The sequence below is a fragment of the Castor canadensis genome, chromosome 5, assembly GCF_047511655.1.
Source record: "Castor canadensis chromosome 5, mCasCan1.hap1v2, whole genome shotgun sequence".
NCBI classification, from domain to species: domain Eukaryota; kingdom Metazoa; phylum Chordata; class Mammalia; order Rodentia; family Castoridae; genus Castor; species Castor canadensis.
Genome location: NC_133390.1, coordinates 112,037,936 through 112,057,100, shown reverse-complemented (window position 1 = coordinate 112,057,100; position 19,165 = coordinate 112,037,936). Strand labels below are relative to the sequence as shown.

At 37.3% G+C, this 19,165-nt stretch overlaps 1 protein-coding gene and 1 long non-coding RNA gene across 6 annotated transcripts in view; one reads left to right on the top strand and one right to left on the bottom strand.

Moving 5' to 3' along the window:
* Positions 1-19,165, top strand: part of Kcnab1 (potassium voltage-gated channel subfamily A regulatory beta subunit 1) — a 388,256-nt gene that overhangs the window by 331,315 nt on the left and 37,776 nt on the right. For all 4 annotated transcript variants that reach the window (XM_074073924.1, XM_074073925.1, XM_074073926.1 and 1 more), the window contains one exon: positions 7,643-7,729. In XM_074073924.1, coding sequence (XP_073930025.1) covers positions 7,643-7,729 — 87 coding nt within the window. The remainder of the gene's footprint in view (positions 1-7,642; positions 7,730-19,165) is intronic.
* LOC141423307 (uncharacterized) overlaps positions 1-19,165 on the bottom strand; it is a 45,848-nt gene that overhangs the window by 16,671 nt on the left and 10,012 nt on the right. Inside the window, exon 2 of one of the 2 annotated variants that reach the window (XR_012448065.1) lies at positions 8,524-8,623. This is a non-coding gene — a long non-coding RNA (uncharacterized lncRNA). The remainder of the gene's footprint in view (positions 1-8,523; positions 8,624-19,165) is intronic. The other variant, XR_012448064.1, reaches the window with a different exon arrangement.

The following is a 19,165-nucleotide window of genomic DNA, read 5'->3' as shown; positions in this document are numbered from 1 at the left end:
CAAGCACTCCATTTTCCTGTCAGAAAAGTAATTGTGGCTGTCCAATAAACCAGTTTGAAAATCAAGTTTAAATGAACCAAATTTAAATTCATAAGAGCTTCATTTAACAGGCAATTAATTTTATGCTTATAATAAAAAGAGAAAAACCTCCGGTGTTCCTAAGGAATTAAAGAGGCTGATAAGGAAATGCTGTGCCTCATGAAAATGAGATAAAATGATTCTTGAGCACTGCCCTGCTTTTGGTTGCATAAGATTATGCATAATGTGTTCTATTTCAGGGATGTATTAATTTTACTGAAATTAATTAAAAATTTCTGATTACTCATAGGAATTTGACCAAGTGGTTGGAGCTGAAACATAGACTATTGGTTCCAGATTTTCTTTTTAGGCCTCACTCTTTCCTTTATATTATCTCTTAAGTCTTTATGGATATTAATGTTTTTGTTTCTCCACAAAAGAAAGGAGAATAATAGAAATGGCAAAACTCAGTTATATTTTTTAGGTTCTGTAAACATTAGGAGAATTTATAAAATGTTGAGTATTTTCTCACTATTTTACTGTTAAAATTCATGTGTACATTAAATGGAGCTAAGATAGTCATTTTCTTCTGACTTACACTATTTTAATGGGTTTCATGTGCACCGAATACAACTCCATCTCACTATATGGCCATTAAGTAATTCAGAACATAAATATTAATTTGCATTCTCTACAAAGGAAAGAAAACTCTTGATAAGAAGCTGCTTTTTATTCTGAACTTTGCTTCTGGATATTGTCATGTGAGTCACCGTGAAAGAGCATCACTAAACTTGTATTCTCCAGTAGGAGTGCTAGTAACCTTGAGAGGGTACTAAGACTTTTCTTCAGTGTATAAATATACACATTTTTTTAATCCGTACTGAGGTTTGAACTTGGAGCCTCCCACTGGACCACTTGAACCACACCCCCAGCATCCTTTAGTCTATCTGTAAAGTATATTAACATATCACTGTTTTCAATGGGCCTTTTGTTATTCGTTATGTAAATGTTTAATTGACACAAAAATTGTACAGATTTTTGAGGTATCATGTGATGCTTTGATGCACGTATACATTGTATACAATTCAAATCAAGGTCCTTACACATTTATCATTTCTTTGTGGTAAAAACATTCAAGATCTATTCTAGTTTCTTTTAAAATATGTAGCACATATTGTTCTTGCTGATCACTCTACTGAGCCGTAGAACACCACACTTACTTCTTCTAACTTTGACTTAGTACCTGCTAACCAGCCCTTCCCATCGCCCCGTCCACAGTGCTCCCTCCAGCCTCTGATGGGCACTGCTCTTAACGTCTATGAGATCAACATTTTTAACTTCCACTTAAGTGAGATCTTTATGTATATCCAAAATCACATTTTCTTTATTCATTTAGCAGTTGATGGGCTGTTAGTTTGATTCAGTTTATTGGTTATTATAAATAGTGCTATAAAGAACATGGGAGTACAAACTTCTCCTCAACGTAGTGGTTTCATTTCCTTTGGTTATATAACCAGTATTGGGATTTCTGGATCATAAGGTTGTTCTATTTAGTTTTTTAAGGAAACTCATACTGTTTTCCAAAATGGCTATACTAATTTACATCCCCACCAACAGTGGGTCAGGGTTCCCCTTTCCCCACCAGCTCTTCTCTTTTGTCTTTTTGATAATAGAAGTCTCACTGGAGTGAGGTGATATATCTTGGTGATTTTCACTTGCATTTCCCTGATAATTACTGATGGTGAGAATTTTGCATGTCTTAATTTGAGAAATGTATTTCAATGTAATGCCCATTGGATGGTGGTAATGAGGAGGAAAATGATGGTGAAGAAGATGATTTTCTATTGGATTGTTTGACTTTCTTAGATATTCTGAATATTAACCCCTTATCAGATGTATTCTGTTTATTGTCTGTTCACTCTGTTAGTAGTTTCCTTTGTTATACAAAAGCTTTCAGTCTGATATAATCCCATTTGTTTATTTTTGCTTTTGTTTCCTACACATTTGGAGTCTTAGCCAAAAAAAGTCCTTGTTCATTCCAATGTTCTGAGGCATTTCTCCAACATATTCTTCTAGTAATTTCATAGTTTCGGGTCTTACATTTAAATCTTTAATCCATTTTGAATTGATTTTTGGTATATGGCATGGGAGAGGGATGTAGTCTCAAATGCAGTATGATTGGATCATGAGGACTCTAGCCCTATCAGTGGATTACACCTATGGGGTAATAACTGAACAGACTATTGAGATGAGCTAGAGACTGTAGGAGGAGGGGCCTACTGGGAGCAAGTCTTCAACACGTGATTCTTTGGGGGACATCTCAGATCCAAACTATAATAATCACTATAGCTTGGTAGTATATTTCAAAATCAAGTAGTGTAATGACTCCTGCTTTGTTCTTTTTGCTCAACATTGCTTTGGTTATCCTGGTAGGGGGTGAGTGTCTCCATATAAATTTAAGATTGCTTTTTCTGGTTCTGTGAATAATGTCATTCGTATTTTGGTAGGGATTAAATTGAATTTGTAGATCTGTTTGGGTAAGAGAGACATTTTAACAATATTGATTTTTTTCCATCTGTGAACATGGGATGTTTTTCCATATTGTGGTGGTGTGTGTCCTCTTCAATCTCAGTTATCAATGTTTTATAATTTCCATTGTAGAGCCCTTTCACCTCTTTGGTTAAGTTTATTTCTTGGTGGGGTTTTTGTTTTTATTTTTTGTGGGATTTTTTTTGGTTTTGGTTTTAGCTTTGGTTTGTTTGGTTTTGGTAACTATTGCAACCATGATTTCTTTCTCAGATAACTCACAATTGGCATATAGATATGTTACTGATTCTTTGTTAAGTCTGCATCCTGACACTTTGCTAAATTTATTTTTTAGCTGTAATTAGGGGGGTTTGATAGATTCCTTGGGTTTTTCTACATACAAGATCATTTCATCTTTAATCAGTGACACTTAACTTTCTAGTATCCAGTTTGGATACCCTTTATTTCTTTCTCTTGCCTGATTATTCTAGCTGGGACTACTGATACGACATTGAATAAAAGTGGTGAAAGTGGACATGCTTGTCATGTTCCAGATCTTATGGAGAAAGCTTTTGGCTTTCCCCCATTTAGTAGGATGTAAACTGTGAGCTTGTCATATGTGGACCTTATTCTGTTAAGATGCTTAATTTATTCATAGTTTTTATCATGAAGGGACATTGAACTTTACCAAGTACTTTTCCTGTGTCTATTAAGATGATCATGTGTTTTTTGTCCTTCATTCTGTTGATGTGATGTATCAGGTATGTTGATTTTGCATATGTTGAGCCATCCTTGCATCTTAGGAATGAAAGCCACTTGATCATGGGGTATGATCTTTTTCATGTGCTGTTAGATTAAGTTTGCTAGTAGTTTGTTGAGGATTTTTACATCTGTGTTCATAAGGGATATTGGCCAGTAGCTTGTGTGTGTGTGTGTGTGTGTGCATATGTGTGTGTTGTGTGTGTGCGTATGTCTGTGTGTGTTGTGTGTGTGCGTATGTCTGTGTGTGCATGTGTGTGTGTGTGTGTGTGTGTGTGTGTGTGTGTGTGTTGTGTGTATGTGCATATGCATCCTAGTCTGGTATCAATTTCAGGGTAATGTTTGTCCCACTGAAAGAGTTTGGAAGAATTCCCTCTTCTTCAGTTTTTTTAAATAACTTAACTCTGTTGTATTTGTGTTGGTTCTTCTTTAAATGCCTGATAGAATTTAGTAATGATGAAACCACAGATTCCTGTGCTTTTTATCTTTGAGAGGTGACTTTTGTTATTGATTTAATATTATTGCTCATTATTTGTCTGTGTGGGTTTTCTGTTTCTTAATGATTCTATCTTTACAAGGTGTATGTGTATAGGATTTTATCCATTTCTCCAGATTATCAACTTTATTGATGTATAGTTATTTATAATAGTCTCTATCTTTTCTTTTTCTGTAGTGCTAGTTGTAATATCTCCTTTTTGTCTCTTATTTTATCTAGTTGTGTCTTCTGTCTTTTTTTTTTAGTCTAGCTAAGGGTTTGTCAATTTTCTTTGTCTTTTTGAATATCCAATTATTTGTTTTGTTGAACTCTTATATTGCTTTTTTAAATTTTCTATTTCAGTTATTTCTGCTCTGACTTTTATTATTTCATTCCTTCTACTAACTTTTATTGTTTGTTTTTCTTATTCTTCTGGTTCCTTAAGGCTTAATAATTGGTGGTTTTTTGAGAGCTTTCTATTTTTTCACTTAGGTACTGATTGCTATGGTCTTCCTACTCAGTACTGATGTTGCTATATCCCAGAGGTTTTGGCATGTTTAGTTTCCGTTATCATTTGCTTCAAAAGTTTTTTCAATTTGCTTTTGAATTTTTCCATTAATCTGTGGATTGCTCAAGAATGTGTTGTTTAATTTCCATGTATTTGTATAGTTTCCTAAGCTTTTCTTACTATTTTTTTGGTAGTATGGGATTCGTATTCCCACTTGAGCCACACCTCCAGCCCCTACTATCGATTTCTAGTTTTATTGCATTATATCCAGAAGAATACCTAATATGATTTTGGAGTTGTTTTCATTTGTCAAGATTGTTTTGTGGCCTATCATATGATGTATCCCGAAGAACGTTACATGTTCTGTTGAGAAAAAATGTGTATTCTGCAGATATTTTATTGAATGCTCTGTTAGATCCACCTGGCCTAGGGTAAGTTTAACTCTGCTACTTCTGGGTGATCTTTACACTGCTGAAAGGTGGGGGAAGGGTAAAGTCCAGCTATTATTATATTTTTGGAGTCTATATCTACCTTTAGGCCTATTAATATTTTCTTTGTATGCTTGGGTGCTCTGATACTGACTGCATACATATTTAGAGTTATTTCCTCTTGCCAAATTGACTTCTTCATCATTATAAAATGGCTTGCCTTGTCTTTTTTAGCAGCTTTTGATTTAAAGTCTATTTTACTCAGTTTAGGTGTAGCTATACTTGCTCTCTTTTGAATTCCCTTTGCCTAGACTATCTTTTTTCATCCTTTTTCTTTTAGTCTTTGCCTGTCCTTACAGTAATGAGTTTTTTTGTAAAACTCATGCTTACATGAGCTTTTTTGTAAGCCCTATTTAGTTATTTTATTTTATTTTTATTCATTTAATAATTCTATGTCTTTTAATTGGATAATTTAATCCACTTCCATTTAATGTAATTATCAATAGGTAAGGTCTTACTATGGCAATTTTGTTACTTGTTTTCTAAGGTTTTTTTGTAGCTACTTCTTTCTTCCTCTCTCTCTTTCAGTCTTCTTTTGTGGTTAAGTGATTTTTCTCTAGTAGTGTATTTTGATTCTTTGCTTATTATTTTTGGTGTGTCTCCTCTAGATTTTCACTTTATGGTTACCACACAAAAACACCTTTTGATTGTAACAGTTATTTTAAAGTGATAGCACCTTTACTTTGATCATAAAGATTTTTAAGAGAAAGAAAAAAAACTCTGAACTTGTATTCTATTTTTCTCTATATTTTGAACTTTTGATGTTCTATTTTGCATCTTTTAGATGGCCTATATTTCAAAATATCAATGTAGCTACTGTTATTTTACATTATTTTGTTTTTTAGACTTCATACAAAGATGTTTTATGTGCCATGTTTTCAATAGTAGAGAAATTTGTCTAGATAGTGACTTCAACCAGTATCTTTTATACCTGCCAATGTTTTCTTCTTATTCATTAGTGTGAAGTCCCATAAGCACTTATAAGATAGGTCTGATGATGATACATACTCTCAGCTTTCGAATATTTGTTCTTTTAGCACTGTCCCAAAGTTCCCATAAACTTTCTTTATTCTTTATTATTTTTTTCTCTTTTCTTTTCCTCTGGGAATTTCCAAATATCCTGTTTTTAAGTTCATCAATTCTTATGTTTGATAAGTTTTTCATTTCATTTATTGTAATTTTCAGCTCCAGGAGTGATTTTTAAGTTATTTTACTTTTTCTGTTAAACATCTTTGATAAATTACATGTTTCTCTGTGTTTTATAGAAGTTTATTAAGTTTCCTTAAAACAGCTATTTTGAATTGTCTGGCAGATCACATATATCAACTGCCTTATGGTCAGTTTTGGCACCTTATTTTGAGGTAGGACATGGTGTTCTGAAAGTTCTTGGTGCTTGTTGACATACAACAGTTTTATTTATTCCAGTCTTCATAATTTGGCTTTGCTTGTATCTTCCAGAAATTCTGAGTTTGATCCTGTGCCACTGTTACAGCATTACATTGTGCTAGTTCAGGTTTGCCACGAGTCCACAGTTGGTGTGTTATCATTGTGTTTCAGCAATGAAGAGTGCCCCTAGCCCAAGTTCCTTGCAAATCTGTAGTGGGTATGCTATACATGATGAACTGGGCAAGTACTTAGAGAGGGTAGTCCAACTTGCTTGGGTCTGCTAGCCTTTGCTTGGGGCCAGGGCAGGCCCACACATCTCATCTACAATCACTGACCTGTGGCCAGGCACCATGGAATTCTGCCAAATGCTGGGCCTCACCATAGAGGATTCAGCTCTAAGTACCAAGTGTGCCTGGAACCTATAGCTTGCTGAGACCAATGAAGCACAGAACCAACACCAAGGTCCATGCTGCCATGGCCTGCCTGATAGTGTGGTCTGTTTGTGGCCTGACATCAATGCAGCCTGCTAGCAGTGATGCTGATTGGAAAATAAGCCCATCTCACAAGGGCTGCAGGGTTCTGCGTGGTGCTGACCTTGGGCTCTGGACAGGGGTAGGGTTTATAGGATCCTGCCCAGTGTTGGGTTTTACTGTGGCTGGCCTGGCACTGAGTTCCAAGTCAAAGCTGTATACCTACAGATGAAATCTTTCTCCAAGGTTGAGGAAGGAAACTCAGGCTGACAAAACTGACACTAAGCAGGGTTATACTCCAATCTCACAGCCTGAGAAACTGATATAGTTCCAGACCAGTGCCACTGTTGGCAATTGTGCAGGCAGGAACCCAACTCAACTCACTGAGATTGGAGTTCCTGCCTAGCTCTGGGGCAGATCCAAAGTCTTTTTGTCCATGATCACTGGACTGAGGGCAGTGGCTCTGGGACTCTACTCAATACTGGGTTTCACCATGGTGGGCCTGGTACTGGGTTCCAAGCCTAAAGCCTGCACTTGATTTCCCCTTCCTTCCTCAAGCAGGTAGCATCTATCTCCAGAGCTTTGGTGCTTGGAGTGAGGGAAAAGGATGACATGCTTTCCTTCCACCCTTCCTCAGTGCCTATTTTCTTTTTATTATGCTAAAACCTGGTATCCTTAGGTCTTGTGAAGATAAGTTCACCTGTGAAAAGCTGCTCAAGTTGATGTTTGTGCCTGAGAAATGATCACTGGAAGGTTTTATACCGCCATCTTGCTTTGCCCTCTTCAATGTATTTTTGAAACTAATCCAATGCTATTTTTTTTATTTTGGCAGTACTGAGCCTTGAGCTCAGGGCCTCACACCTACTAGGCAGGTGCTCTACCACTTGAGCTTTTTTTTTTTTCTTCTTAAAATAAATTCTAAAAGGAAATCAAGCTTCAGTGTTTCTAATAGTGCTCATATCTGGTCTTTTTTTTTTTTATTTTGTTTTGTTTTTCTTGCTTCCATTCCCAGGACTGAAGGGCTCCCTCCAGAGGCTGCAGCTGGAGTATGTGGATGTGGTCTTTGCAAATCGTCCAGACAGCAACACCCCCATGGAAGGTAAATGAAGCATTTGTTAGAAGACTCAGTTATTTGATTTTAGCTTGGGGAATTATTCTACTCACAGTAGGAAATGAAATATATTCAAACTAATCTGATCAAATATGAAAAATTCCAATTTTTTTTTTATTTTTATTTTTTGGCAGTACTGGGATTTGAACTCAGGGCCTCATGCTTGCTAGCAGGTGCTCTACCACTCCACCAGCCCAAAAAATAAAAATCTTTCTAGTGCCTTTTAACCTGAACATTTATCCAGAGCACCAATGTTCAATGCTCTGTGTTATTCTTCTTCCTTTTTATTTATTTATTTATTTTTCTTCAGTTGAAGGCATTAGATTTGTGGCTCCTACTGGTCACAATGCTTAATTTTTCACAGGTTCATTTCACTTTTGTGATTTCATCAACTAAAACAATAAAATTAATTGGAGAGGGAGTTTATAAACCAGCCATCATTATTTTTAGAGTGAATTCTTTGAGGTCTATCTGTTCTCTAATGACTCCAAGTCTGATTAGTTTCCAATCTGTGCTAACAAGTGCTAAGTGGTGCTGTGAGCAGAGGCTTGACAGAGCAGCCACCCAAAAAAGACTTCATTATAGTTCGGTTTTTATCTCAAGTTGCTGTGCCATCCTATGACTTTCCTGTTACAATTGTTGGAAAACCGTAATTTAAGTTTCTCCCTGTGAAAGCTTTCAAAATGTTCCTAAAACAGGTTTTGCCTATGATGAATGAGGAAGAAGATGGTTTGGGAGAACAAGTTTAAAAGAATGTTGTACCAGCAGATGCCTGAACTCACCTGGGTTGTTAGTAACCCAAGGTCACTCATATGGGTTGTTACTCACCCAAGGTCACTCATATGGATTATTACTCACCCAAGGCAGCTGTGAGTGGAGACACTGAGGGAAAGAAGAAAAGGAACCTGTGGTTATTTGAGTTTTATAATATGGCATAGATTGTCAATTTCCAAACAACTGCAACAGTGTAATCCACATACAATTACACTAAATATAATTTTGCCTTTGATGATTCAAAAGGAATTTCAGGATCTTGTAATAAATTGGGTTCTGTAAAGATTTATTCTTGCTATAGGGTTACAGAAGTTATAGAAAAGTATCAATGATTGAAGTACATATGAGTTTTTCTCAGTTGCATTTCTGATGCTAAAAATGTTATGGAAATTATATTTCCCATTTATTTCTTTTTCAACTACAGAGAAGTTATATATGTATATATTATATATCGTTTATCATGTCATGTATCATACATATAATATATATCATGCATATGTGTATATAAATGCATATTCATACATACACACATATATATATATAAATTTATCTATATAATTTTCTCCTAAGTTTTCTGCTTTCTTGATTCTAGGTAAATTAGGAGATTACTATAAAGTGGTGTCAGGGAATTTTCCATGGAAATGACATGAGGATGTATATCTTTGTCAAAGCATATATCAAGTGCTCGATAAAGCAAATCATCAACATTTTATTAGAATAAGAAGTGTTCATTGCAAGAAAAATATGATGTCAGGAGATTCTCAATGACACACTGAAATGGTACTAAGGCCATTTAGTCAGCAAAAGTGTCACTTAGTGGAGTCTGTGAAAGACTGGAATTGCTTCAGATTTTAAGTGGCAAGTGATTATTTTCTTCTTTGGGACAATCTTCTACAATTATACTATACACATTTACAGGATAGCAGAATTTCTCGAATTTTTCAGGAGTTTTTTGGTGGTTGTTTTTGTTTGTTCCCCCCTATCCTACCCTTACCTTTAATTTTAGGGAAATATTGTCAGAATCTCTTAAACCTAAACATAGAAGGAGGGATACATTACAGAAGTCTCTCAGAGAGAAAACATAGAGAAGGAAGAATTCTCTAACTATGTGGTATTAACAAGATAATAGCAATCTCTTACATAAATACCAATTATATGTTGAAATTTATTAGAAAGAAACTTGAAAGCATTAAAAAAATAGATTGCTGTGTTCTGATAGAGTTTGTAATTGTGCTTATCTAACTTCAGCTAGCAGAGAAAATTTACTTTTTCCCCAAGTTGCTTACATGAAATTCCACAAAGCTAAATAGGAAGCTATTTTATAATGAGTCATTGCCTAGCAATAAAGATTTCAAACAACAGAGACTCCTCACTTGTTGACGAAGTCAAGGACCATGGCCTAGTGTTCCTTCTGTAGCTGGCTCAGCAGTGCCTCCACCTTACACTGAGATGCACCTGCCCTGCCCTTCCAGGGACCCATCCAGGTCACCCAGCTCTGAGGCTTCTTCATTCAGAGGATTTAATCTCATGCAGGGCTCGTTCCAGACTGAAGTCACTTCCCTGTGAATTTGCCCTAGCTTTCAGAAAACGGTGTCCTCAAACTTAACTCCAAGGTAGGCCCAGTGCTAGAGTTTGATACTCCTCTCTGAAGACACATTCTTTACAATTAGTTTTTTTCTATTTTACTGCAACAGAGGAACATATGAGTCTGGGAAATAGGAAAAAATAGAAAATAATGAGATAAGGATTGGCATGTAGACTTTGCATTTGCTCCTCAAAAAATGGAGGAGGGGGCCGGCCAGAGTCTCATACCTGTCTGTAATCCTAGCTACTCAGGAGGCAGAAATCAGGAGGATCAAGGTTCGAAGCCATCCTGGGCAAATAGTTCTCAAGACCCTATCTCAAAAATAGCCAACACTGAAAAGGGCTTGCAGAGTGGCTCAAGTGGCAGAGTGCCTGCCTAGCAAGTGTGAAGCCCTCAGTTCAAATTCCAGTACTGCCAAAAAAAAAAAAACCAGGAGGAAAGTTGCATGGGAAAATGGTGTCCCCGCCATTTCCAGATTCTGTGTTGTTAAGATTCATTTCTGCAATGGTTTTGTAAGTCATATGTGTGTGTGCATACATGAAAGTTGGATGTGTACATGTGGTCTACCTTAGGAGGACTGTTAGAGTTTCCACAGGCGATACATAAGGTAAACGTCAGGTACAATCAAAATCACCCTTGAAAACCCTTCCGAAGCTCTTTGTTAGTAATGTTACTCCATGGCCTTTATTTATTTATTCAGCTTTTTCTCCAGAGATAGTGACAAAATTATCATCAGATATTTGTCCAGCCAGCTTTTTTTTTCTTCTATAATAGCAGGAAAAATCCTTCATATCATTCACATACTGTTTTTTTGGTGGTGCCGGAGTTTGAACATAGGGCCTCGCCCTTGCTGCACAGGTGCTCTACCACTGAGCCTTGCCCCTAGTCCTTTTTCCTTTTAGCTATTTTTTCAGATAGGATCTCAAGTTTTTTCACCTGGGCCAGCCTGACCTCTATCCTCTTACTTATACCTCCTGCATAGCTAGGATTACAGACATGTAATGTCACACCCACGTTGTTGGTTGAGATGGGGGGGTCTCACTGACTTTTTGCCTGGGGTAGCCTTAAACCACAATCCTTCTGATCTTTGCCTCCCAAGTAGCTGGGATTATGGCGGCTACGAGCCACCATACCTGACTCTCACATAATTTTCTTGTTTCAACAATTCATACTGGCTATTTCAGGCTCAACTGAATCCATTTCCATTTAACATAAGTGATACAACAGGGACTTCCAAGCATAGTTGTTTGAGTTTCATATATTAAATCTACATATATCAAAACTATAGGCCTTCAACATCTGTATATCGTGCTAACTGGTTTTAACCATTCCTTGTCACAACACATGCTAAAATAATTTTTCTGAGCCATTTATTTTAAACCTGAGGGACCTGAGAACTTTTCAAATGGGAGAGTCCAGCCCATGTCAGCTCTTGTTCTTCTCCATGGTTGAGTACCCACAAGCATGGAATTCAACAACTTAGGGTCGCTGGAGATCTCCAGCCATAAACCACGCAAATGTCAAGGGCTGTGTGTGCCTCTGTTGGATATCGCTAAGACACATTTTGAACAACTTCCATTTAATCATGATTAAAAGCCATCCCCTTTGTGTGACTGTACTGTCAAACATTGTTAACTGGAAGTGTTCTAAAATAAACTGGCTTCTGCATGTCATATAGCAACCAACTGAGCCAGAAAAAGATTCCTGGCAGCACCTTCTTCACAATATATTGGCATCATATATCCAGTTAATCCTTGCCTTCCAGTCTTCCTTTCATGCTTGTCAAAAATCAATAGACCTAGAGCAAGCTCTATCAAGAGAACAAATGTGAACTCCAAGTACACAAACTGGAGAAAGTAGTAAGATGCTTTGTTTGCCATCTGCAACCCAGTGGAATACAATTAGACATTTTAGGGCAATAGGAAGATGTTCCTGACAACAGAGAGGTGCTGGTGTTGTTCTTCTTCTGTCCTTCTTGTTTATTTTTTATGGTTCACCTAGTAGTAAGTCATTTTTCTTTCACAGCATCTGCCATGCCATCTGTCTCTGCTACAATATCTGGCAACGATAGCATGTTTTCCAATTAGAAAAAAAAAACCCACATCCCATTTCTTCTTTCTTATGACACTGTATCCCTCCCAGGAGAGTCGCTGACAGTTCCTTGTGCTCTCTGAAACTCCACTTGTTAATTCTCTCATTTTCATAAATCCCCTGCATGTATTATCAGATCTTCTCTTGAGATCATAGATAGGAGAAAGTTCAACATAAGTCATGCTGGATGTAGACACTGTACTTATGTGCCTGATGATCCAGGCTTAGAGGTTTAGGCTTTGGTTTTCTGTTATTCTCCAATGCCAGGCTCATTTCACTATTCCAGGGTACAAATGATTGAGAGCAACTGTGGTCATGGAAGGGGGCTGTAAACTGGAGTACCACTTGTGAATTACGGCAAAAAGAAGAGACCTATTTTAGTTAATGTAGAAATGTGTTGATCCAAGAATATGATGTTTTTTTCAAGCTTAAATTAAATTTTAATTTAAAAACACTTGAAATCAAATCTTGCCTTTTATTTACAGCTTATTGCCAAAACTAGTTACTCTCTTAGAATTCTTGAGTCATTAAATATTCCCATACTAATTACAGATCAAGTTATTTATTTTGTCCTTCTTGAAGGTTAGCAAACATAAAGCACTTCCGAAGTCTTAATTTCAAATAAGACTGGTAAGACCAAAGTTAGCTTCACTCAATTTCCATAATGTCAGGTCAAACAACCAATTCTATGAGTATTTATTTCTTCCTAAACCATCTGATATTTAGCATTTCTTTATGAAAATAGGAACCTATGGATATTCTAGGATATCCAATGCAACCCAGAAAATGGACATTGGAGCATCCCAAATTATCAATATTTATCCATTCTAATAGTTGGGGCCCAGGTACTTAACTTCCAAAATAAAATTTTCAAAACAAAAACTTAATTATCTAAAACCTACAAGTAGCATTTAACTACAACAGCCTTTCTGCCTTTATCTTTTATTATCTTCTCTGAAAGTTGCCTTCAACCTGTCCCCAAAAACATAGTAACAGGAAGAAATCTTCTGCAAGTAGTAGAACAGTGGAAATGTAATGCAAGCCACATATGTAATTTAAATTGTCCATTAACCACACTAAAAAAGTTTAACAAATTAGGTAAGAGTAATTGTAGTAATAGTATTTTATTTACCCATATATCAAAAAATTACCATTTCAACATATAATCAATATAAAAATTGTTGGAGACATACTTTACATTGTTTTTATACTAAGTTTTTGAAATCCATTGTGCACACTGTAATTTAGACCAGCACATTTCAAGTTCTCAGTGGCCATGTGTAGCTAGTAACCACTATATTGGGCCACACACACCTGCAAACTCTATTCTCAGTCTAACAGAGCCCCAGCCACATAGCAGGTGCTCAATAAATATTTATTGGATGGATGGATGGGTGGATGGATGGATGATTAATTGGATGAATAAGTGAACAAGTGTTTGAATGATTGAATGAATGAAACTCATCCAATTCTTTTTTCTGTACTTGAAACCTGTCTGGGTTTCCTTACATCTGGAAACATTCTAATAATCTAGTCTAGCTCAACATATTTCAAGGTGATATTAGGAAGAACAGGCTGTTGGCAAATAGCTCCCAGAATACTCTTACGTCCCTCTCTCCTCATCTGCACTAAGAGTAGCATCCAGATTTTAGATCTCTCTCTAACACTCTGACTGACACCTAAATGACCAGGCACGGTCATTTAGGGGTGATTCTTTGGCAGTACAGTTGTCCCTAAGGATCTCTATATCAAATTAAAATTATTTCATGCACTTCATTTATGACCCTGGTCAGGATGCTCCTATGGGCCTCTGGTGTCCACCAGATCAGTTTTACCTCCTGCCTTGCAAGGCTGGGACAGCTGAATTGTCATATCCAAGAAGACAAGCCAAATCCTATTGAGCCTGTGGCAGAAAAAAGTATTCCAATTTTACTAAGGCTGTTTATTTTCATTTTAACTATGAATTCACCAAAACTTTTACTGAAACTTTAGACCTATTAAGGTGATGCTTTATTCTGTTCAGAGCATCAATTCATCAAAAGAGAAATCCATTTTATTCACCCTTCAGTTCTTTCCATCTCTGGTTCGGCTTTGTAGATAGTCTCATGTTTCTGTTCATTGGGCCTCCATTATGGAACAATATTTTGGCAGAGTGGACAGGGCAGGAGATAAACACAGCTTCAAATCTTGGCTCTGCTATCAATCAATTTGCATATTTAGGCAGGTTACTTTTCTCAGAGAGGCTTGGTTTCTCTGCCTGAAAATGGAGGTAACCCATCTGAATGAGTTAACATATGGAACAGCACCTCCCTTACAACCAGAGCATGGAAACATAAATGTCTTTTCTAGAATGCCCCATACAGCGCACATACATATAAAACTCCCCTTTCTCTGGATCTCCTCTCCAAAGGAACCATGGGAGAGATCCAAGGCCTTGAAATTACAATATGATGAAAATCCGATGGCGGTAGCAAGCTACAGTTCATGGAAGATCAAACCACAGAACTGGTGGTGGGATTTCCTTCTAACACATTTTTCCTCCCCTTGGGATTTTGTTCTGAAGCCCTTCCTAACTCTTAAATTATTTAATCACAAAATTTCCAGTGTTCATCTATTCAGCCTGAGAGGTAATATTATGTCTGTGACTCTTTTCAAGGATGTCTCTAGAAAAAACTCAGCAAGAGGACTAACTCATTCATTCAGTTGATCTTGACTGAATACCTGCTTTGTGCAAGCACTGTTCTAGGCCCTTAGGAGAAGCTGAATTAATACATTAGGCAAAAATTCTGCACTACAGAAATTACATTCTTGTTGAGGAGACCATCTGTTAGGAAGTTACATGGGATGTTGATTATGGTATGGAGAAAATTATGGGGGACAGATTTTAGACAAGATGGAAGGTCTAAGTGAGAATGATATAGGGGAACAGCTTGGTTTCCCCAAAAGAGAAAGGCCATGGCTTTAGACTTAGATGGGTCACAATTCAACAATTCTTTTCGTTTCTAGCTAATTGATCTTGGGCACATCATCTAATCTCTCCTCCTCTGCTTCCTTATCTGAGGAAATCTGAGGATTATTTGAGATAATATATGCAAAATGCTAAGGATGTTACTTAGTACATAGTGACTACTCAAAAAACTATCATTTTGTTACTGTTTTTTACATAGTCCTGCTATAAATTTTTCAAATTATCTTGATGCAATGATAATTTCCGAATACACTACCAGGTAATCCTAGAGGTCTCAAAAAGAAAGACTTGCAACAAATTATGATGTGTGAACCACATAGTTTATCATCCATGCAAAGAGGGAAGACATAAGAGCAGTTAAAATAATTGGTTAGAATGGAAGCCTGTGGAAGAATTCAGCTACCCAAATCTTAATGTACTCAATTCTTGTTTGACCTGTTCCACTCTCTTTCTGCCATGGTGATATGGTTATGAGGATCAGTTGTGAGATTTGAGCAAGGCTGTTCAGAAGACAGAAAGTGCCCAGATTAGTAGTACACTTGCTCTTGGGAAAGACTCAGGGACAAGTCAACTTAATCATTAGCTGTAACTCATCAGTCAGCCTGATGCACAGCTAAGGACTATTTGCATTCCTTTTGGAAAGGATGTTCAAAGCCAGAAAGGAGATCCAGAATAGAGAGCTGATTTAAGACCTTATTAAGTCTTTGTTTGCTTTGTGTGTGTTTAATGGGTTTTAAAAATGCATAGGGACATGTTGTGAATAGCACTTCTCTCCATCCCCCCTCTCTGCGATCTGCACACACATTCTCTACTTTGTCTTTGGCTACTGTGACAGGGCGTTTACTAAGTCACCTAGTTTCAGCATGCACGTTATATAAATTCTGCCTGTGTCTCACAAGTCACTTGTTTCTCTACCTATGGCATATAGCTTCTTGTTTCTTACTTTCTTGAGCAGAACTGAATAATCTTAACTAATACAGCAAAGGCACATTATCGAGTTCACCATTCTCGGTTGTTGACATGCAGCCGTAGGTTTGAAGAGTCTTAGAGGATGGTCGAAAGTTCTTCCAGAGTTAACAGAGGTCTACAAAGTTCTGACTGTGGCTGTGCATGTATCTATGATCCACATCTGTCAGAAACAGAGCCCTGACATATTTTTTACAACTGGGATCCATATCAAGAGAAGCAGCTTTAGAAAAACTTGCTCCACTGGAGCAGACTGAAAAGGTAGATTGCCAAGAATGCAGAAAATATGTGAAGAGCTAGCTTTAAACTATATTCTGTGTCCAACTTGAGGTCATGCAATGCTTTATCTTGTGCTTTCATTAGAAATCAAAGACTCCCAACCTCATTCCATAAAATCTTGGTTGGAAGGGAAGGTCCTGGAAAAGGACATGTGTATATTCTATGCAGTTTGACTATCTCTTCTATGTCACCCTCACCCCTTTATTTTTCACAGATGTGAAGACAGAGAGGTTCAATTGCCAGTATTAGTAAGATACAAAAAGAGAAAAAGAGGAACAATAGCCTTCCACATATTTGGGGCCTATTATACTTCCTCACAAGAAATTTGTGAACCCCACCAAGTTCAAAAGCGTGTTTTTCTATTCTTTTTTCTTTATGTTGTTTTTAGTTGAGAGAAAAAGAGAAAGAGAGAACAGAGGCTGCTTCTGCTCACTCCAGCTGTCAGGTGAAAAACAGAGCTGCTTAGTATTCTTGGGCTGTGGATTTGTGACTCATGTGCACTTCCTTCTGTGTGAGTTGTCATTTCTCTGAAAGATATCTAGAATTGTGACAGGGTTTAACTCCATATTCAGGGGGCATGTTGACTCAGTCTCAGGAGAATTCATTTCTGTAAGTTCCTCACTGTGCTGCAGCCCATCTGCAAGGGCGTGCATAGAAGTTGGAGACTGACGTCCCTCCCCACTCTCCAGCCTACACAGGTGGGGCTGCAGAATTTACCAGCCTGTGACTTAGCAGCATGAACTCTGAGAGTTTCCCAGCATGCTGATTTCTTGGGGTGAGCACAGCCACCTGGATCATTGCAGATCTACAATTCTCACACAGTGAGGACAAACAGATGCCTCCCAGTGTCTTTCTTATTTTCGGTACAAAAAGAAGTAATAAGAGAATAAATGGTTTTGTTAAATTCCTCCTATAAATTTAATATGAATAAAGAAAAATACAATTGGAGGATAAAGGTGCTAGTCTTAGTTATGTGAACTTGACCAAATTGCTCCAACTTCTGGCTTCTCAATTTTTTTTATTTATAAAATTGGAAGAACAGAAATACCACCCTCCCTAGCTGTTTCCAATGTTGTGAAGATAAAATGAAATCATTTAAGTGGAAATGTTTTATAAACTATAATTCCCTATACAAATATATTGAGATTGTTCTTGTTGTTGCTACATATGTTACACTTCTAGGACTACATATAAATAATAAGATATAATTGAAGTTTTAGCCAGACACCAAGAAACAAATGAAATGAAATGTCATAGTGAGGTGACAAATCTCTACTTGCATACTTTCAAAGGAAATGGGTGAGAGCTGGTTCCATGATTCTTTCCTCCCCCAAATTTTTAGTCTGATAAATTAAAAATCTGCAGAAAAGTTGAAAAGTAAGCACCTTATATTCTTCCTCTACATTTACCAAATTTTGCCTTATTTTGCCTTTATTTTGTCCTCTCTTAATCGTTGTGACATTTCATCCATTAATACTTTCTCCGATATCTCCTGAGAATAAATTATTCTTTTTATGAGCATGATACAATCATCACACTCAAAATATTTAACATTGATACACTATTATCTAATAATCAAGCCACGTTCTTATTTCCTACAGCGTCTTCATGGGATTTATTTGTATGAGAAGTATTTTTGGAGAGGGAGGTGTCCATGATTTAACTAAGAATCTCACAATGAGGGCTGGAGGTGTAGCTCAGTGATAGAGCAATTTTTGAACATGTGTAAGGCCCTGGGTTCAATCACCAGCACCACAAAAAAAAATTTTTATAGGAATCCCATAACGCATTTAGTTATCATGGCTTTAAAATTTCTTAATCTAAAATGATTCCTCTACCTTTTTTTCTCTTTAATGACATTGATTTTTCTTTTAATTCAGGCCAGTTGTTTAAGATAATGTCACTCCATCTGGATTTATCTGATTGTTTTTATGATTAGACTAAGCTAAGCATTTTTGGTAAGAAGACTACACAGTCTTCTTGCTCAGCATCTTTTTCCAAGGCTACAGGAGAATCTCTGTGTTCCATTACTGTTCAGACTAAGATTGATCATTCAGTCAGTGATACCTGCCAGGTTTCCCACTGTGACAGCATCTCTTTGACTTTGTGATTAATAACTAACCTGGTGTGTGATTCTTTGAACCCCATGAACTCCTGGTCCCCTTTCAGCCTTATTTTAGCATCCACTGAGGATCCCTGCCTATATCAGTTATCACAGTGTGGTTTGGGAGTGTCAATTGCCTAATTCTGTGAGTCTTTCTCCATTTGCAAGTTGGCATTCTTCTCTAACAGGAGCTTTCCCTTCGCCTTCTCTTCCATTCTCAGCGCCATGATTCTGGAGCCCCATCATTGGCTTCAAGAATATAAAGGTTGAGAAAGAGGAGGAGAAAGGATCTGGTCAAGAAAGTCAAATGTGAAAAAAGCTGCGCTATGAGCTCCATCCACCTCAGCCGGGAGAGGGCCAAACCTTCACAACCCTGGTTGGGGTAGGGGGAGAAAAGTAGCTTGGGAGCTGACTAATGCCTGGAAAATCTCCAGGTGGAATGGTGGGCTGACTACCTGCCTTGAAAACACAGCTGAGAGACTGTGCCCTCAAGGGGATGACAGGGAAGGCACCAGCAACTGTGTCCTGTGTGAGGTCATGGTAGGTCCTATCCTCTGGTGCCTCCTGGAGGGCAGAGACTGAAGCAAAGGGGATGGGTCCAGGGGAGGGGAGGGGTTCAGAAAGTAGAGAACTAGAGAAATCAACCATGCCCTGCAC